At 41.2% G+C, this 19,184-nt stretch overlaps 1 protein-coding gene across 1 annotated transcript in view; it reads left to right on the top strand.

Annotated features, from left to right (window-relative positions):
* Positions 1-19,184, top strand: part of LOC124606002 — a 141,849-nt gene that overhangs the window by 35,123 nt on the left and 87,542 nt on the right. Inside the window, exon 4 of the mRNA XM_047137964.1 lies at positions 13,435-14,116. Within this exon, the coding sequence (XP_046993920.1) occupies positions 13,435-14,116 (682 nt within the window). The remainder of the gene's footprint in view (positions 1-13,434; positions 14,117-19,184) is intronic.

The raw sequence follows: 19,184 nt of genomic DNA on the forward strand, positions 1-19,184 counted from the left end.
GCTACCCTTGTTTTTAATTTCAGCAAATGTTGTTTTGACATTTCTCAATGCTCAGGAGTACGAGGAAGGCACAGACCTCCATAAAAAAACCATCAGCCTCAAGGTGTGCTGAATGCTAATGAGGTGAATGGCTGTTGAGGTGAAACAGTCTCTAGCGGGCAACCTCTGGGGCACCTGTTGTGATTCCGTAGATTTTCCCAGCGTCTTACATGTTTATGCTCTTCACGGGTATGCTGCCGGATATAATTGTCTTCACTACACGATAGTTTCGGCGATCCATATGGCTCCCATCTTCAGGTGCAATCACTGAGTACACAATGACACCGGAACTGAATGAACATCAGAAACGGTGGCTCATTTATACCCTGGGTATAGGCCACTGCACCTGCACAAGAAGTAGAAGTGCTGCCCCTGCAAAGTGAAGAATTGCAGCGCCACCAGCGATAGAAACTGGCAAAAGTGATAAATCGCAAATTCAGATGTAATGAGTTGAAAACCAGACCATTGTTGTTTTTATATCAGATAAAATAGGGACCCATATCTTGCTCAAAGGAAAACCTTTATCTCTATTAATAATAATCCTGAGAATTATGATGTTACCTTTGGCCAAGACTAGAGCCTTGTTTCGATGTGTTAAAGATGGTTTGGGATTGATAAAGCCTGTAGTTTATAAATTCCCTGTCATTGTGGACAGGCTTATACTGGACAAACTATTTGCACTCTTCATGACCGATGTGGGGACATCAGCATCACATATGTTTGCTCCACCTTAAAAATCTCATGAAGGGCATAACATGTCATTTAGAGATATGCAAATTATTGCTCTAGCTTCTCATTACTGTGATTGTGTGCTCAAGAAATCCATTGAAATAAGAGTATCTGGTGACACTATTAATAGAGGTAAATGTTTTTCTTTAGAAAGATATGGAACGCTATTTTATCTGATATAAAACAGCAGTCTGTTTTTTGACTCACTACATCTTAATTTGCAATTTATCATTTTTGCCAGTTTCTAACTGCCGGTGGTGCTGCAATTCTTCACTTCACAGGTGGCAGCTCTTCCGCTTCTTGCGCAGGCGCAGTGGCCTATACCCTGGGTATAAAGTAGCCTGTGTTTCTGATGTTTATTCAGTTTCCGCGTGATTGTGTTCTTGACAATCACACCTGAAGATGGCGGCCAAATGGATCGCCAAAATATCGTGTAGTGAAGACGAATTATATCCGGCAGCATACCCATGAAGAGAATGAACTATGGGGCACATGCTGCCCCCCCCCAGTTGTATAAGGCTTTCTCAGGCATGCAGGGCTCTGCCTGGGTCGACGGTTGTTTTCCCTAGCATCTCATGGGAGACCTATGGGACAGTCTCATCAAACTACTAAACCTGACAGGATGGCAAGGGACAGGTGTACTGTCAGTTAGTGCTTACATCTCCACTAATCGAAGAGAGCTCTGTTGGTCAGTCCTCCCAAAAAGAAGTCTCAGAGTCATAGTAACAGGGCATTAGTGTGCCATAATACTTTCGTTGTAATCAAGCGAACAGGGGTAACCTTTGAGAAGGTATCCCTTTTCTATATTCACAAGGCATTGGAAGATATTGTTGGGTCTCTAAAATGTGTCAAATGACTTTGTAATGGAACACTTCTAGTTGAAACTGCTAATTCAGCCCAACCATCTACGCTCCTGGGATGTAAGGTCTTAGATGACTACCCAGTCAAGTCTGAGTTTGCTAACACCCTTAACTTTAGTAAGGGTGTAGTTACCTGCTCTGATCTAATGGAAGTAGATCCCGTAGGGTTACATGAAGAGTGGAAAAATATGGTCATCACAAAAGTTCAGAACTATGTGAGCAGAGTCAGTGGCAAATTGGAAAAAATGGTCAATATTTATTCTAATGTTTGTACTCTGGAATTACCGGAACATATCCTTGCAAGCTATATCTGTCATAAGGTTCGTCCGTTTGTTGCTAACCCAATGCGATGCTGCAAATGTCAAATATTTGGCCATACCACTATGGTTTGTAATGGAAGGGCAATGTGTGGCAATTGTGGATGCTCAGCTCACGAAGCAGGCAATTCTTGTACACTTCCACCAAAATGTGTGGACTGCTCTGGGGATCGCTCAGTGTGGAGCAGAAAGTGAGAGGTCTACAATGAGGAAAGGAAAATTCAGGAGTTGAAAGCCAAGAGATGTGTACCTTATGATGAAGCAAAAAAGGCTTTGAAAGCTATGCAACTCCCGGTTTTTGCTACTTCTTTTGCGTCAACCCTTAAGGTGCCAATTGCTAAGTGTGATGCCTCCACACAAACTCAACTCATAGATTCAAGTACAAGCACATGCACTTGTTTGTGTACCTGTGTGGAAAACACTCCACTTGAAACTGAAGCCATTTGGAAGCAATCATCAGTGGGCTTACCACCTAAGCCACATACCACTACCTAACACCAGAAGCCAACAAAGCCATTCCCGCAACCCAGGCAACCACCTCCTCCCATAGGTAAAGAAAAACATCCTTCAAAAAGTAGCTCAGAGTCCAAGAAAGTGGTAGTTAAACCTTCAAATTGGTGAGCTCTCTCCCTCTCTGATGCAGACTATGCTCTTGAGGATATAGACTTCCAATTGGAGGAACTGGGGAGCAGGGAACCAGCTAACATTCTCCCTGGTAAATCACAGCCTCCAAGGGAGGAAGAAAAGAACAACCATTGCTAAACAATGGCTTCCACAATTACTTCTGTGTTGCATTGTAATTTGAAGGATATTGCTCACATTTTGAAGAATTACAGCTCTTGGTCCAGGAGAAACTGTTCTGCATGTGCTTACAAGAAATGCATCTTAAAAGTCACAGACCCATCTACATTATGGGGTTACCACCCATACAGGAAGGACGATACTACTGGAGACAGGGCTACAGGTGGAGTGGATCTTTTCATTGATGACAGATGCCACTTCTCTCCTGTTCCTCTTACCATGACCATGCAAGCAATTGCCGTGAAAGTTATCGCACCCTTTGATATCACAGTGTGTTCTTTCTGCTTTCTCCCTAATGATGCTTTGGATGCAGACACACTATCAGAACTCTTCCAGGCACTCCCACGCCCATTCCTCCTTGTGGGGGATTTCAACATACACAATGTGCTGTGGGGTTCAGCTACCACTTGCTTCAGGGGTCAGATGATCAAGCGATTCATTCATTCTGAGACTATATGCCTTCTGAATGTGGGTCGAATGACACACTTTTCCATAGCTGCAGGGTCTTTTTCAGCCATAGACGTTTGTTTTTGTTCCCTAGCTATTGCAAACTCGGTTCAGTGGGAAGTAGCTACAGATTTACATTCTAGTGACCACTTCCCAGTGTGGATCCATCTACCGACTAGGACAGTGATTAACAGGAGACCACGCTGATGGATGATACAAAGGGCAAATTGGTTGCAGTACGGTTTACAGGCTATTTTTGAACAAAAGCATTGTATACAGGAGATGATGGTCCATATCACTTGTGAGAGCCAATGGGCTGCTGCAGAATCCAGCCCCCAGTCTAGTAACCACCTCAGACAACGGCCCGTACCTTGGTGGGACGACGACTATCGATTGGTAATCAGGGCCAGACAAACAGCTCTACGGAGCTTCAAACACTGCCCAACTACAGATCTGTAAGACCACATGCAAGGCGAGTGATAAAAGAACGGAAGAGGGCTTCCTGGAGGGAATTCACGACCTCCATTTCTCGGTCCACTTCCATTGCGCAATTTTGGGAATCAGGTAAGAGTAGTACATGTCCCGTTACGGCCTTGTCAAGTAATGGGGTCTTGGTGGACACACCAGAAGACATGGCTCAGATTTTAGCTGAATACTTCTTTACTGTTACTATGTCATCCAGACAAGTTCCTGCATTTCAGGTGTTCCGTAGGACTGCATTGATGAGGAAACTCAATTTCTTCTTACATAATGAGGCAGTCTGCGACCTTCCATTCTCCATGTGGGAACTTGAGGCAGCTTTGTCTGCAGCAGGAGACACTGCTCCAGGACCTGATGAGATCCATTATGCCATGCTTCATCATCTGTGCCGTGAAGCGAAAGGACAGCTCCTCTCTTGTTTCAATAAGATCTGGTTTAATGGACAGTATCCTAAGCTTGGAAGGAGGCAATATTAATTCTATTCTGGAAACCTGCAAGGATCGTAGCACCCCTAACAGTTACCGGAGTGTACCCCTTACCAGCTGTATATTGAACATATGCCTGCGAGAGTGGAAGCAGTCATCAAGGCTAAGGGTGGGTCAACACCATATTGAATTCCAGCATTATCGATGGAGGGGACCACGAACTTGTAAGTCATTTTTAACCAGGTGTCCAGATACTTTTGATCACATAGTGTACGAAACCTGCGACATCTGCAACAGTCAGACACCTTAGGTTCATTGTCCTCAATCACCCTCCACGTAGTTCCAACTTAGCCCCCAACTGCTTTCCATCTGTTTTGAAAACTTAAGGAACACATTTGAGAACTTCTCTTTGATAGTGATGAAGTGGTGCAAGCAGAGGTTAGGTTGTGGCTTTTATCAACAGTGTCAAATGCTCTACATTTATGGGAGAAACGTTTATTGCCTGGCTTGACTACATAGAGAAATAAATATGTTGACATAAAGAATATACATGTAGGATATTAATAAAGTTTGTTTTATTTTAAAAGCTTCCAGAGTTTTCTCATAAAAAATTTGGACGCATCACTTTTCAGTGCGCCCTCGTATTAACGTTAACACATCAATGTGCAACATAACTATCCATGTAAACATCAAGCTTCTGTTCCATATACTAAAAAGCTGACTTTCTCGACATCTCTTACTAAAGGACTCCATGGTGTGGACCTCTTCAATTTTCTGTGTACTTTGAAGGTCCACGTCCAAACATTGATTTCCTGAAATGGTACAGCGCAGTTCTCACAAAAAAAAAGAAAAAAGAAAAAAAGAAATTGAAAAATTCATCTTTGAAAATTAAAGATTTATAAGCTCCATCTATTATAAAAGATTTTGACATCAATACCATAGTTGAAACTTCCTGACATATTAAAAATGTGTGCCGGACCGAGACTCGAACTTCAAACCTTTGCCTTTCACGGGCAAGTGCTCTACCACCTGACCTACCAAAGCACGACTCACAACCTGTCCTCATAGCTTCAATTCTGCCAGTACCTTGTCTCCAGCCTTCCATATTTCACAGAATCTCTTCTGTGAACCTTGCAGAACTAGCAATCCCGAAGGAAACGATATTGCGGAGACTTGGTTTAACTACAACCTGGCAGATGTTTTCCGAATGAGATTTTCATTCTGCAGCAGAGTGTGTGCTGATACGAAACTTCCTGGCTGATTAAAACTGTGTACTGGACTGAGACTTTAACTTGGGACCTTTGCCTTTCACGGGCAAGTGCTGTACCATCTGAAGCTGTGAGGACGGGCCACGAGGTGTGCTTGGGTAGCTCAGATGGTATAGCACTTGCCCACGAAAGGCAAAGATCCCAAGTTAGAGTCTCAGTCCAGCACACAGTTTTAATCTGCCAGGAAGTTTCATATCAGCGCACACTCCACCGCAGAGTGGAAATCTCATTTTGGAATTACCATAGTTTCTGGTAACTGACCACAGTGTAGCACAGCAGTGTGTAGTAATTGCAAAGTCACTAATTCAAAGCTTGCTGTTAGTTACTTTTTTTTAAAATTCTGTGTTTATTAACAAAAGAAAATATTAATCAGCAAATAATGAAACCTAATTTTATAATAAAAATAGCAGCTTTATACAGTCGAAAGCCTGGATAACCACCTTTTACAATGTGGAGTGCTGCAAGATGTGCAAGAAGAAAGTCAATAAGGTTCTGGAAGGTACTGACAGGGATGTGGAGCCATGTCAACTCCAAAGCCATGGTCTGCTCTGTAAGGTTTCTCAGCTGAAGTTAGACAGTGTAAGCAGCCCTATCGAGTTGGGTCCCTCAGATCCTTGATTGGGTTTAATGCCAGGGAGTTTGGTGTCCAAGGGAGTCCAATAAACTCATCCATGCATGTACAGCATGAGCTGTGTGCAACATTGCATTGACCTGCTGGTAGATGCCATTGTGCCGAGGAAAAACAAACTGCATGTAGGGGTTGGTACAGTCTCCAAGGAGAGATACATACTTATGAAGATCCATTGTGCCTTCCAGAATGAAGAGATTATCCAGAGAATGTCATGAAAACATTCCCCAGACCGTAACACATGCAGGATGTTTGCTTTCACACATTTCATGCTGTACACGCCACTGGCCAAATGTCCAACAGAGCATAAAATGTGATTAATCTGATGAAAAGGCTACCAGTCGCCATTCAGTGGACATCCAATTGCAGTATTGGAATGCAAATTTCAGCCTTCATCACCAATAAATAGCAGTCAGCTTGGGCCTATGAACCAGATGCCTGCTGCTGAGGCCCATACACAGCCACGTTCGGCTGAACGGTCATTGAGTATGCACTGTTGATAGCTTCTTGTTTCATCAGCGTGGTCGGTTGTTAACTGTTGCATCAGTGACTGTTTTGGATAGCGCCATTTTGCCAGGCACAAAATACTTTAATCATGACGGCACACCAACACCTTAAAGATTTAACTGTTTCGGAAATGTTTCCGCCCTTGGCTCAAAATCCAGTGATTGTGCCTTTGTGGATTTCAGATAAATCACTGTTTCTGCATTACAAAAATGACTTCACTGTTTTCCACACCCCTTTGACACACTTCATGTACCCTCCACTGCTACTGCTGCCATTTGATATCGGTGAGTGAAGCATCAGATAGAAAATAAAATTATTTTTGTTTTCAGGGACTGAATCATCTTATTGATGCATATAATCGAAAACATAAAAATGATGATAATTTTTCATTTGACAAAGCATTTGCATGTCTATTAAATTTTAATTTATTTTCATACGGCCAGAATTTAAAATAGGAAATGTTGTTTTTATTTAAAGTTCCAGATTCAGTTTTTGTTGGTTAACGTTTCCATTTGTTAATAAATATGGAATTTAGCAAGATTTGAACCAGCCACTTGAGGATGACACTCTAGGAAATTGGTGCCTTCAGATCCCATAAATACTGAAAAAGTCGAATAGAACCAGTCAGCAAAGTCTCGTTGTTATAGAACACAAAAGGATATAAGAAAATTGTATATACCAACCATGTTCTGTTAATTTTAATAAATCCATATTATGTTACATGTATAATAAAAAAAAAAATGGTTCAAATGGCTCTGAGCACTATGGGACTTAACATCTATGGTCATCAGTCCCCTAGAACTTAGAACTACTTAAACCTAACTAACCTAAGGACATCACACAACACCCAGTCATCACGAGGTTGAGAAAATCCCTGACCCCACCGGGAATCAAACCCGGGCGCGGGAAGCTAGAACGCTACCGTACGACCACACGCTGCAGACTACATGTATAAACCTCCCATAGTGCTCAGAACCATGTGAACCATTTGAGCCAATTCTGAAAACAAAAAAGTAATTAAAAAGACAATCACAAATTTTAAAAAAAAAGTAGAATTGAGAATCCACCCTTACTAATTTATAAAAGCCTGAAATTAGGTAAATTGTGAATATTTCCAACATAAACTCTATTCACCACCAGTGCTTAGCGGAACATAACTGTAATAGTGACAAAAAAGGAAACACTTGTTTGATGTTGCAGAATATTAAATTGTAATGGAGTTGAGCTCTGCCTACATCTACGTAATTCAAAGAGGTAATGAAACTGTCTGCATAAAGTTTGGATTAGAGTCTATTTTTTGTCAGGCTTAATAAAGTTCTCTGATTTTGTGATGATGCTTTCTGACACGACAGTTTGGGAAGGACCAGAAAGTAGTATGCTCAATGGACATAATTTAAGAGGTGGCTTGCTACGACCTGAGGGGGTGAGAGAGAGAGAGAGAGAGAGAGAGAGAGAGAGAGAACAAAACTAGCAAGTTAGTTGTCCATCACACTCATGGGCTAATCTTACTACAGAAACAGCTGTTAATGCAACACATGCATGTCACCTTGCCTGCCAGTGTGCTGCGTAGAGCAATAATCACATGTTGGTTTGTTTTCTTTATCCATCTGCAGGCAATAAATATTGTATAGATGTTGTCCAAAAGTACATGTAAATTTATGAGAAACCATTTCAAGGAAGTGGAACATACAAATATGTAAATAAAGAACTACCAAAAGTACAAGGTCATACAGTTAATAGTAATACAGAATAATACAAGACCATACTATACATAGTAGTAAAACTACATAGACACACATGCTTATGGTATTGTAATTGCAGAGTCTGTTTTGTCATCCCCTTTATATCCAGCTATCCATTAGGTATGCAAATATAATAAAGAGTTTCAAGGCAAAAGACAGTATTTTCAGTTTTACCTTAATATAAACATGGTCAGAAAATATTAATTGGCCTACAGTGTCATTTGAGTAAAAACGTTGTTTGAGTAGAAAATTAAATTCTGCTTTAATTTTTTTCTGACTTCTAACTTCCTGAATTTGACTGGCAGTCTGTTGTAAAGTTTTGTGCCAATATGGCGAATGTGCTTTTGAGTGTTTGTTCTTTTTGTTTGCTGTGTATGGAGTGTTGTTGTGTTTTGAGTATTGTAGTTATGGAAGTTGGCATTCGTTTGAAAATCTACAAGGTGAAACACACATGCACCATACAAAATATTGTTAGTATTTTAAGCTTTTCGAATGTGGGTTTGCAGTGTGTCTGTGGATGGCTGTGTGTTACTATTTGGATACCCTCTTCTGTCACAAAAAATAATAATAAAAAATTGTTTTAGGTGGCAAGTGGTGACACCCCAAAGTTGTATTCTGTATGTTGCAAGAGACTGAAAGCAGGCAAAATATGCCATCCTAGCATCCTCTGAGATACAAACATTTTCAATAATTCTAAGAGCAAAATGGGCAGAATTAAATTTCTGTGAAAGTTTTGTTACATGATCATTAAAATTTATTTCCATCAATATGAATACCCAACAATTTTGTAGATGTCAGTCTGTCTGTAGCTTTGTAACCCAACACCAGATCAAGAATTACGTTTTGGCTTATTTTCCCAAACTGCATATAATGTCAACCTGTTTGCATTGAATCAAGAGTGAACATTCATTAGGACTTGATTAGTAGTAGTTTGTAGCAGTTGCTTTGGGGCACTTATCACTCTAGTTTCATATGTGAATAGTATGGTAGTGGTATGGATGTCAAACTTATATAGACAAGAAACGTTATGGGACCTAGACTACTGCCTTGTGGTATTCCTGTTTTCACTTTTTTTGCATCTGACTTTTTTTAGTAAGTTGAAATCAGTGTTCTGTTTTGTAGGCATGATTCGAACCAAATTTTCCCTGTCCCATGAATACCTAAGACATCTAACTTTTTTTTAAAATAATTCTATGATTGATATTATCAGATGCTTTGGAGAAATCTAAATTTACTCTTGTTACAGCATTGTCTTTTTCTAGGTTTTTCATTATTTGTTCAGTGCAGTACATTACTGCTGTTTCAGTAAATTTTACCTGCCGGGAAGCTATATTGATTTGTGTTTAGCAGTTTATGATCATTTAGATATTTGTTGATTCTTTGCTTCATCAATTTTTCTAATACTGGCTGATAAGTTTTCTGTCTTATACTTGTCTCTGTTTTTAAATAAATGGCTTTACTTTTGAGATTTTCAGCCTTTCTGGAAACACTCCTGCACTAAATGATAAGTTTGCTATGTATGCCAGGGGCCTTGCAGTCTGTGGGGCTGTCATTATTATGATAACACCAGCACTTCATTTGCTCCTGCCAACATTTTAGGTTTCCAGTTATCACTTGTAACACTTCATGTGTTTGTTTGTTTGGCTCTAATCTCGTGCTACAAGCAGCATTTGAAAATTGCTTCTGGATTTGGTCTTGAACATTAAATACAACAACCAGTTCATTTGTGTCATGATTTTAACACAGCTCGGCAACCTGAAGATATTCTAAGAACAAAACCTGTCAGAGCACAATAAACTTGTAATAATACAACTAAGATGGTTTTCATTAATCATTAAAATTAGTTAGTAAATTGTTTAAGGTGGTTACCATGATTGATTCTTTATAAAGGATTTGGCTAGCTGGCTTCCCCATCCTTGTCCTTCCTCATATTCGTCCTATCTGAGCTTGTACTCCTTTTTTAATAAACTCACCATTGGCGGAAAATATAACCCTAATCTTCCTTTCTTTCTTGCTGCCAGAGCTGTGTTACCTTTTTCATTATAGCAGAATTGTGTTGTGCCCGGCACAGTAACCGGACGTGCACTAGTGTCATTCAATTTTTCACAATCTTTTGTTTTGTCTGTACTTTCTGAAGGTACGTATTCCTTTGCTTAGACAGGTTACTTTTATTCAGATTGTAACTAAAAGGACTTTACAACTTTGGAATGATATGCAAATTGATTGAGATAACTTACAGACTCAGTAGATGTGTCATTTTGTAGCAGACAATCTCAAATTTGATTCGCATAGTGGATCAGTACCCCATTTCGCCACCAGCAGCACCAGTGTAGCACACATTTAAATGGCTACTTTCACTAATGTGGAATGTGCACACTGTGTGTTTTAGTTTCATGAAAACTTTTTAATTCCACAGATAAATTAACATAACAGTGATGGAATGGTTTACTACCAGCAATATGCTGCACCACCTGATTTCCTCAAGGTTTCCTCAATAACTGCTTCCCAAGTATGTGCATTGGCCATGAAGGGCCAGTCGCAAGACCACCTTGCTGCCCAGACTAGACACCACTGGATTTCTTTCTCTGGGGTTTCATTAAAAACCGTGTGTATGTTCCTCCCCTACCAAACCATTTAGCAGAACTGAAAAACTGAACCTATGCTGCCGTTGCCTGATTCACTGTAACGAATGTGGGAAGAAATTGATTACCAGTGGGATGGTTTTGCATCACAAATAGTAGCCACATTGAACCAAAATGACAATTGACACATTATGTGAGACTTGTGGCTGTTTGCTACAAAATAACTCACTTACCGATCTGCAATTTACCTCTATAAGTATCTATATCATTCCAAAGTTGTAAAGTCCTTTATGACTCACTCTTTATATAAGGGGCATTCAAATGAAACCCAGTCACTAGTGTAAAGTATTGATAATGATTTTATTAACTCAAAAATGTAGTTATGCCCACAGTACACATACTCAAAAATAGTCGCCAAAGCTGTTGGCACATTTATCCCATTGTGACACTAGCCAGTCGATTCGATCCTTGAAGAAGCTAGTAGGCTGCTGTCAGATCCAAGCCTGGACCCAGTCATACACTTCATCAACCGTTGCGAATCGATGTCTGCGAATAGCTTGTTTTAGAGGTCCAAACACATGAAAGTCACATGGTGAAAGGTCGGGATTGTACGGTGGATGTTCCAGCAGTTTCCCACCGAAACTGCTGCAATGTTGTCTTCACTGCATTGCCTGTGTGTGGGTGGGTGTTATCCTGTAGCAAGATAACACCATTGGACAACATGCCTTGGTGTTTCAACTTGATGGCTCGTCTAAGGTTCTATAAAGTGGCTTGATAATGCTGGGCATTGATGGTGTTCCCTATTCCAGGAACTTGACAAGCAGTGGGCCCTTGTGGTCAAAAAAGGACATTATGACCTTACCAGAACTAGTGTGCATGTCCTTGGATTTTTTTTGGAGGTGGTGAAGTCGCATGTTTCCACTGCTTGCTCTTACACTTGCTTTCCTGTTCAAAATGGTGACACCATGCTCGTTATCTGTGATAATATGCGACAGAAAGCTGTATTCCTCCTCATGATAATGTTTCAGATGACTCAAAGACAGTGCTATTTGAATATTTTGCTGTTCAGCCATCTGTTGGTGGGAAACCCAATGCACACAGATTTTTCGAAAGTTCAAGTGTTGATGCATTATGGGTTGGGTGGCACCCTCGCTTATACCCAGTAACTGATGGATCTCGTCCACGGTGATTCTGTGGTTGTCCAAGACTAAAACGTTCACTTCCATCACCATTTCCGGTGTGATGACACAATGATCCTGTCCAGGATGATCGTCGTCTTCCAGTGACTCGGTCACCTCAAGGTATTGTTTGTGCCATTCCACAACACTTGAACGACTCAGACTGTACTCACCGTACACAGCCTTCATCTGTTGATACATTTCACGGCCTCTAACTCCCTCCACCACCAAAAATCGAATCACTCCTCATTGTTCCTGCTTACTCGCCTGCATATTCGGTAGTGGACGATAACTTGTGTGCCCACCTTCTCTTTTGCGTGAAACCACACTAGTGCTATGCAACACCAAACAGTGCACACGCGTCAGTCTCTCTACCTATAGATGGCACCCCCATACCTGCAGTTACGTGGTGCCACCTTACGTGTAAGGCAAAGGTAGACGCACTGACCAGGTTTCATTTGAGTGAACCTTATATACATAAGCTTTCTGAATAGTTCTATATGAGTGGCTGACTAATTTGTTGTTCCTCTTACTGGACTGCTGACTGCAGTTCTTTATATTTGATTTATGTTAGCTGTTGAATGCTTGTTTAGATGAATCTGGATGTACAGTGGAGGTAGAAGATGGAGATTTAATTTTGGCTGTCTGGCTATATGTGATTTTGATATATAGGTACTCTGTTAATGTTGACATCTGATATGAAACAACTTATTGTGAATTTTTGTATTTGAAGAGAACACACTGAAAATGAAAATGCAGTGTTAACTGCATCATAACCCCCCTACCCCCCCCCCCCCCTTTTCCTCCTCTTAGTGCTGTTATGTGCCTGTAACCACTACAGTATCCAATTGTTACTTTCCATAATTACGTTCAATTCCTGGGAACTCGAGCAGTTCATCAACTCGGCTCTTCGTTCGGAACAAACTAGTGTCCCAAATAAGTTTGACTGCAAATGTTTCCTTTAGTAGCAAAATTTTAAATTAATGTATCTTTCTTTGCAGCAGATGGTGTTACTGAGCACCTTTGTATTTGCATTTAATGGGGTAAATGTTACAGACGGAGTACTTTTGTATGGTCATCTGTACATCGTGAAACTCTTTAGTGTTTTTCTGTTGTTGTTTTGTTTGCATATGTCTCAACAACAGAGAACAATGCATAGACTTCACATCGTGATTAAAAATTATTGATGCCTTTGAATTAGCTGTGTTGTAAATTCGACAAGGGAAAATGTGTCTCACTGTTGACAACAATTTAGTATATGTTTCTGTACCTCTCTTCATTTTATAATTAGAGGAGAACATAACTTTTATAACATGCAGTTAAAATTCTGTAGTTCATTTTTCTCACTTTTCTGATTTTAGTATATCTGTTCACATTTGTGAGTAGTGTCCTGTGACTAATCGCTTTACTATTTTTCCTGTTTCTTCACAGGAAGCATCACGATGTTCGGAAAGCACCAGAAGATGGCTTTCCTCATGAGAACAACATGATTGAGGTTGAGGCAGATAGTCAGTGTAGTCTTGCAAATGGAAATAGGGAACTTTGTGTAAAAGAGGAAAATGTCTCATGGCCCTGTACATCAGATGATGTTCTCAAAAATGTGGAAATTGACCCCCCAATTGCCACACCACCACATTCGCAACAAGAGGAACAGCCACAGCAGCTACAGCAAGAGCAGCATCAGGCGCAACAGCAGCCTCACATTCAACGTGTTGCAATCAGGATTAAGATGTGTGGTGATTGCAATTCACGTCATTTGTTAGAAGCTTGTCCTCTTCGCAGTCCACAAACAATTGTGAGTGATTCTGTAATATACAAGCAATGGTTTGACCATCGTGAGCAGAGTGAAAGAACTAGTGCTGTAATAGTGAGTAACCCTTGTGATGGGGAGGAACGTAAACCGACTATACTCGAAGGACGGTCTGGTCATCAGAGTTATGCCGAAGCATCGTTACCTGTCAGTTTGACTCTGAAAATGTGTAATGCTGAACATGGACTAAGTGTTGTAGCATTGACCCATATCCAGCCATTTACTCAGTTTGGACCCCTTGTTGGACAAGCCATCAGAGAAATGGACATTCCTGATGACTTTAATATGAAGGACATATGGGAGGTAAGTCTTCACTGCAAAACTCTTGCCATTGTGTGGATTATGAAAGTATTTTATTAATACGAATTGTTATTTAGTCCATAGATTATTTTGCTGTTAATGCCTGATTATGTATGTTCGTACAGATTATTTGTACTTTTATAATTTCAGTGATGAATTTTTCATAACTTGTTAAATAAAACTACCATCATAGGGGCTTCCTGGTATGTATTGGATATCTGTTTGATTCTTGCAGGGTAAAACTCTTTTCCAAAAGTGAATTCTTACCAACGTATTGCTCCAAATATATTAGGTTTTTATTTTCTACACTGTAACACTCACTTGAACACTGTATCATTGTTTGTTTTCTGGTCCCAAAGTTTCATGACATCATCATCCTAGAACCAATTCATTACTTTTGCATTTCACTGCTATGAAAGACGATTTTCGAATGCCTGACTGGCTCAAATTCATCTCTTCTGCTAAAGAAAAATATCTTCATAATAATTATCAGTGTGTGTAATTGCTCTGTTTCCAATATAATACTTTTTGCTGACAGTATGAATGGAGCATTTAATTATGCATCTTTGCATGTGTGTTTGTGTGTGTAAACTGTGTGTCAGTGGTTACCTTTACTCGTTCCATTTATATAAATATTAATAATTAAAGAACAAGATATTTGTAGTTGTGGCAGTTCTCCATTATGTGTAATCATTGGGGCTTAAGGCAAGTCATGTTCGCAGTTCAGTCTCCCTGAGCAAAATCTCATAACTACAGTAACATGCAACTCTTATAAACAGAAATTAACAAAATTATGTTCTGTTTTCCCGGCATTCATTCGGGCAGTGCAGTGGTAGTGTATTCTGTTGGGATATTTGTGTTGTTCTGGTGGTGCATGGGTGATATAAGGTTTACGTTTCACAAAGAAACGGTCTTGGCCTCTGATGTGCCAGATGGCTTGAAAGAAGCTTTTTTGAGGTTTTGATGATCCCCTCCTTGAGTTTTTACTTGTTTTATTTCTTAAAATTCCTAACCATATTCTGAATTTTACCCAGAGATAATAGGTTCATTTTATATACTCTTGGCACTGTAATACTGTTTAGTGAGGACAACCACCTGAGCAGTCCCTGCCTGGACATTTGACTAGGGGACTATTTTACCTCCACAATATTTTACCATAGAGGATGCCATCATTAAACCATGCAGTAGAGCTGCATGTCCTTAGAAAAAAATATCAGCTGTAGTCTTCCCTTGGTTTCAGCCATTCACAGTTTCAGGCCCTGTTGATTGATGTTAAAAACACCAGATTGACCATGAAAAACAAGACTGATACTTTACTGACTCCACTGTGGAATGTTAGATCCCTTAATGTGGCAGGTGGATTAGAGAATTTAAAAAGGGAATTGGTAGGGTGAAGGTAGATTTAGTGAGAATAAGTGAAGTGTGGTGGCAGGAGGATCAGGCCTTCTGGTCAGGTCAGTGCAGGGTTATCAACACAGTCAGAGAGGGGTAATGTAGAAATGGGTCTAATAATGAATAAGAAAATAGGAATATGTGTAAGCTACAGTATAGCAAACATATGTTGTAGCCAAGATACACACAAAGCTAAGACCCAACACAGCCATAAAAGTATATATGCCAACTATCTCTGCAGATGATAGAGATGTTTGATGATATAAAGGAAATTATTGAGGTTGTTAGTGTTTTTATTGTGATGAATCCATTACAGGGAGATTGCGATCTTCAGATGATGTCCGTGTATCATAAGTGGTCGCTGCCACTGTTTGCTTTACAGTGTGGTGTAGATTTAGGACTCTTTTGTTATAAGCTATTTTCATGGTTTGCTGCTGTTAATCATCGTTTCTCATAATTATCACAATTTGACTTTCATTGTCAGATTTGGCAGTCGTAGCAGTTGGCCAAAGGTGGCATACAATCTGCTCTACTGCAGATAAGATAGTCCACCTGGAGTCTGTTATTTGAACAACTTTCACCCAATGTCAACACCTTGTTGCAATCTTCTTTGATCTGCATAAATCTTATGATACCATTTCGTGGCACCACAGCCTCACCACCTTACATGGGTGATGCCTCCATGGCCCACTCCCGATTTTTATCTGGGACTTTCTTCCATATTATGTCTCACTTAGCACCACCTATCTGCCAGAGACTGGGGTGCTGCAGGGTTTTGTTTTGAGCGTCCCTCTCTTTTTAATGGCTATCAATGGTCTGGTGGTGGCTGTGGGGCCTGTGATTTCATCCTCTTTGTATGGTGCTGATTTTCTCTTTACTTCTGTTCATCTGTGATGGGTGTTGCTGAATGCAGACTGCAGGGAGCATAACACTGAGCGCAATCTTGAGCTATCACTCTTGGCTTCCATTTTCAGCTGCCAAGACATGTGTTAAGCATTTCTTTTGCTGCCATACTGTCTATCCCCTTCCGGATATTTACCTTTATGGCCAGCCCCTCAATGTTGTGGACTCTCATGGTGATTCCTGGTTGACATGGACTCCCCATCTTCGTCAACTAAAGCGAACATGTTGGTCACACCTCAGTGCTCTTTGATTCCTCTGCTATACCAACTGGGTTGTGGACTGCTCTGCCCTGCTGCAGCTCTACAAAGCATTGATCCAGTTCCATCTAGATTATGGGAGTCTTGCAAATGACTCAACATGACCTTCGATGTTAAGAGATGTGTGACCCAATACGCCATTGTGGGATATGGCTGGCAGCTGGCACCATTTGGACTAATCCTGTGATTAGCCTCCTAGAGGAGGCACGGGTTCCACTGTTGCGGGTCCTGCAGAAACAACAGGTGATTGCTTATGTGTTAAGCATCCACTGTTCCCCGCATTACCCGAACTACTGTCTCTTCCTACCAGAAACAGGGAGCAACCTCCCGCATTGCCAGCCCACGTCTGGGGTTACAAATGCTGTCCACATCTGGTCCCTTTTTTTTCTGAACTCCAGCTTCCCTCTATACCACCTCTTCTCTGGGCCTGCTCACACAAACGTCTGTGGTGTATCCCCTGTCCACAGCTCTGTCTTGACTTGTCACAAGGTCCAGTAGCCTCAGTTGCCAATTCTTCTCCATCCTCGGCAGGTTTCAGGGTTCAGAAGTAGTCTATACTGATGGCCCGGTGGTTGGCACTTGCATCCATGCAGGATGTAATGAACTTCGGTACTTGCTGGATGGCTGCAGTGTTTTCACTGCAGAGTTGCTAGCCACCTCTTTTGCTATTCAGTATATCCTCACCTGCACCAGTGAGTGCTTCCTCATCTATAGTGACTCTGAGCAGTTCACACACTCCTGACCAGTGTTACCCTCGCTATCCTTTGGTCTTGATCATCCAGGATTCCCTTTTTGCCCTCAAACAATGTGGATGCTTGGGGTATTTGTCTGTCCCCTGGGTCACATTAGGATCCCCGGGAATGAGCTCGCTGACAAGCTGGTCAAATTGGCTACTGGCAAGCCGCCACCTTGAGATTGGCATTCTGGAACTGGACCTTCAGTCAGTATTATGCCATCAACTTCTAAGGATTTGGAATATGGATTGTCTTACACTGACTGCTGAACACACTATGGCTGGTAAAGGAGACCACAAATTTGTGGAGGTCCTCCATACAAGACTTTATCGTCCTTTGCTGGCTCCACATTGGCCAACTTGGCTGACTCAGTCACCTCCTTCATCACAAGGATGTGTCCCACTGTTGTCGAGGTACCTGTTTGAAATTGATCCACATTTTACTGGACTGTCCCAACATAGCCTCCCAGCGGCAGACTCTTAATCTTCCTGTTTCACTACCCCTGGTGTTAACAGATAAAGCCTTTGTAGCTGATCTGGTTTTTTGGTTTATTCATGAAAGGAGCTTTTATCACTCTCTCTAAGGAAGGGCGCCTCAGCTTTGTCGACCCATAGAGGGGTTGGCAGGATGCCCTGTTGCCTTCTCTGGCCAGTGGCTGCTGGGTTTGATGGTCTGCCCCAGCACTCACTCTACCCTTTCTTTTGCTCTTCTTCCCTTCTCCTCACGTGTTCTGTTTGACTTGATGTTCTTCCACTGTGTTTCTCTCACCCTATCCATGTTGCTAGTCTTGTCTGGGTGGTGTGCCTCTGACAAGTATGATAAGTAACCGAGGGGGGGAGGGTGTACGTCCCCCATTGTACTGTCTAACTTTGGGGATCTGTGGCTGCTCCCTGTACAGGGCACCTTGCTTGCCTTTATTCCTTTTCTTCTTCCATGTTCTTTTCTCTAGGCATTGGGTAGACCCTGGGGTTTTCTTTCCTTGGGTTTCATGCTCTAGGCCCTTCTTTGGGGTGTAATTTTGTTGACTTAGCTGTTCCAGGCAGGAGGTACTGATGAGCTCATCGTTCGGTCCCTTTCATCAGTAAACCAACAAGCCAACCAACTAATCAACCCAGTTAAAACAAGTACTTGGACCATGCCTCTGGCAGTGGTAAGGAAATCCAGTTTCTCCCTCTGGCAATGCAGAGATATTGAATCAACAATAAGTGCTCAGGCACAATTCAAAATCTCTCCTACACCATGTCCAAAAGACTTCCTCACAAAGCTTGCTGGAAGAATTTTTTTTTTTTTTAGACTGGCCTTGCTAACACACATTTGCAGATGCCACTGAATAAGGAGTTGCAAAACATCATAATGATCAACACTACCTTCACTTTATACAAATACAGACGTTTGCTTTTTCAGATCTGTTCTGATCCAGTGATCTTCCTGAGATATCTGGAACAGTTAACCATGTCCACACTTGCACAATCTATCTTGACTGTGATTGCTACACGTCAGGACCACCTGTGAATCTTTTGCACCCTATTCGCTATATTGTATGCTGCTGGGCTAATGTGCTTCTTAGACAATGCCAGTTTTTCCAGGAACATGTGGAATACCTCACCACCAAAACTTACAGGAGCTGCAGGCTTTTTTGGGAAATGTGAATTATTAATCAGAGTTCTTCCCACAATCATCCTTTATCATGCAGCCTCTAAACCAGTTGCATAAGAAAGGCATTCACCACTGATTGATGGCTGCCTGTGAGCACACTTTCACACATATGCTGCACTTACAATTCCC

The sequence above is a fragment of the Schistocerca americana genome, chromosome 3, assembly GCF_021461395.2.
Source record: "Schistocerca americana isolate TAMUIC-IGC-003095 chromosome 3, iqSchAmer2.1, whole genome shotgun sequence".
Taxonomy (NCBI): domain Eukaryota; kingdom Metazoa; phylum Arthropoda; class Insecta; order Orthoptera; family Acrididae; genus Schistocerca; species Schistocerca americana.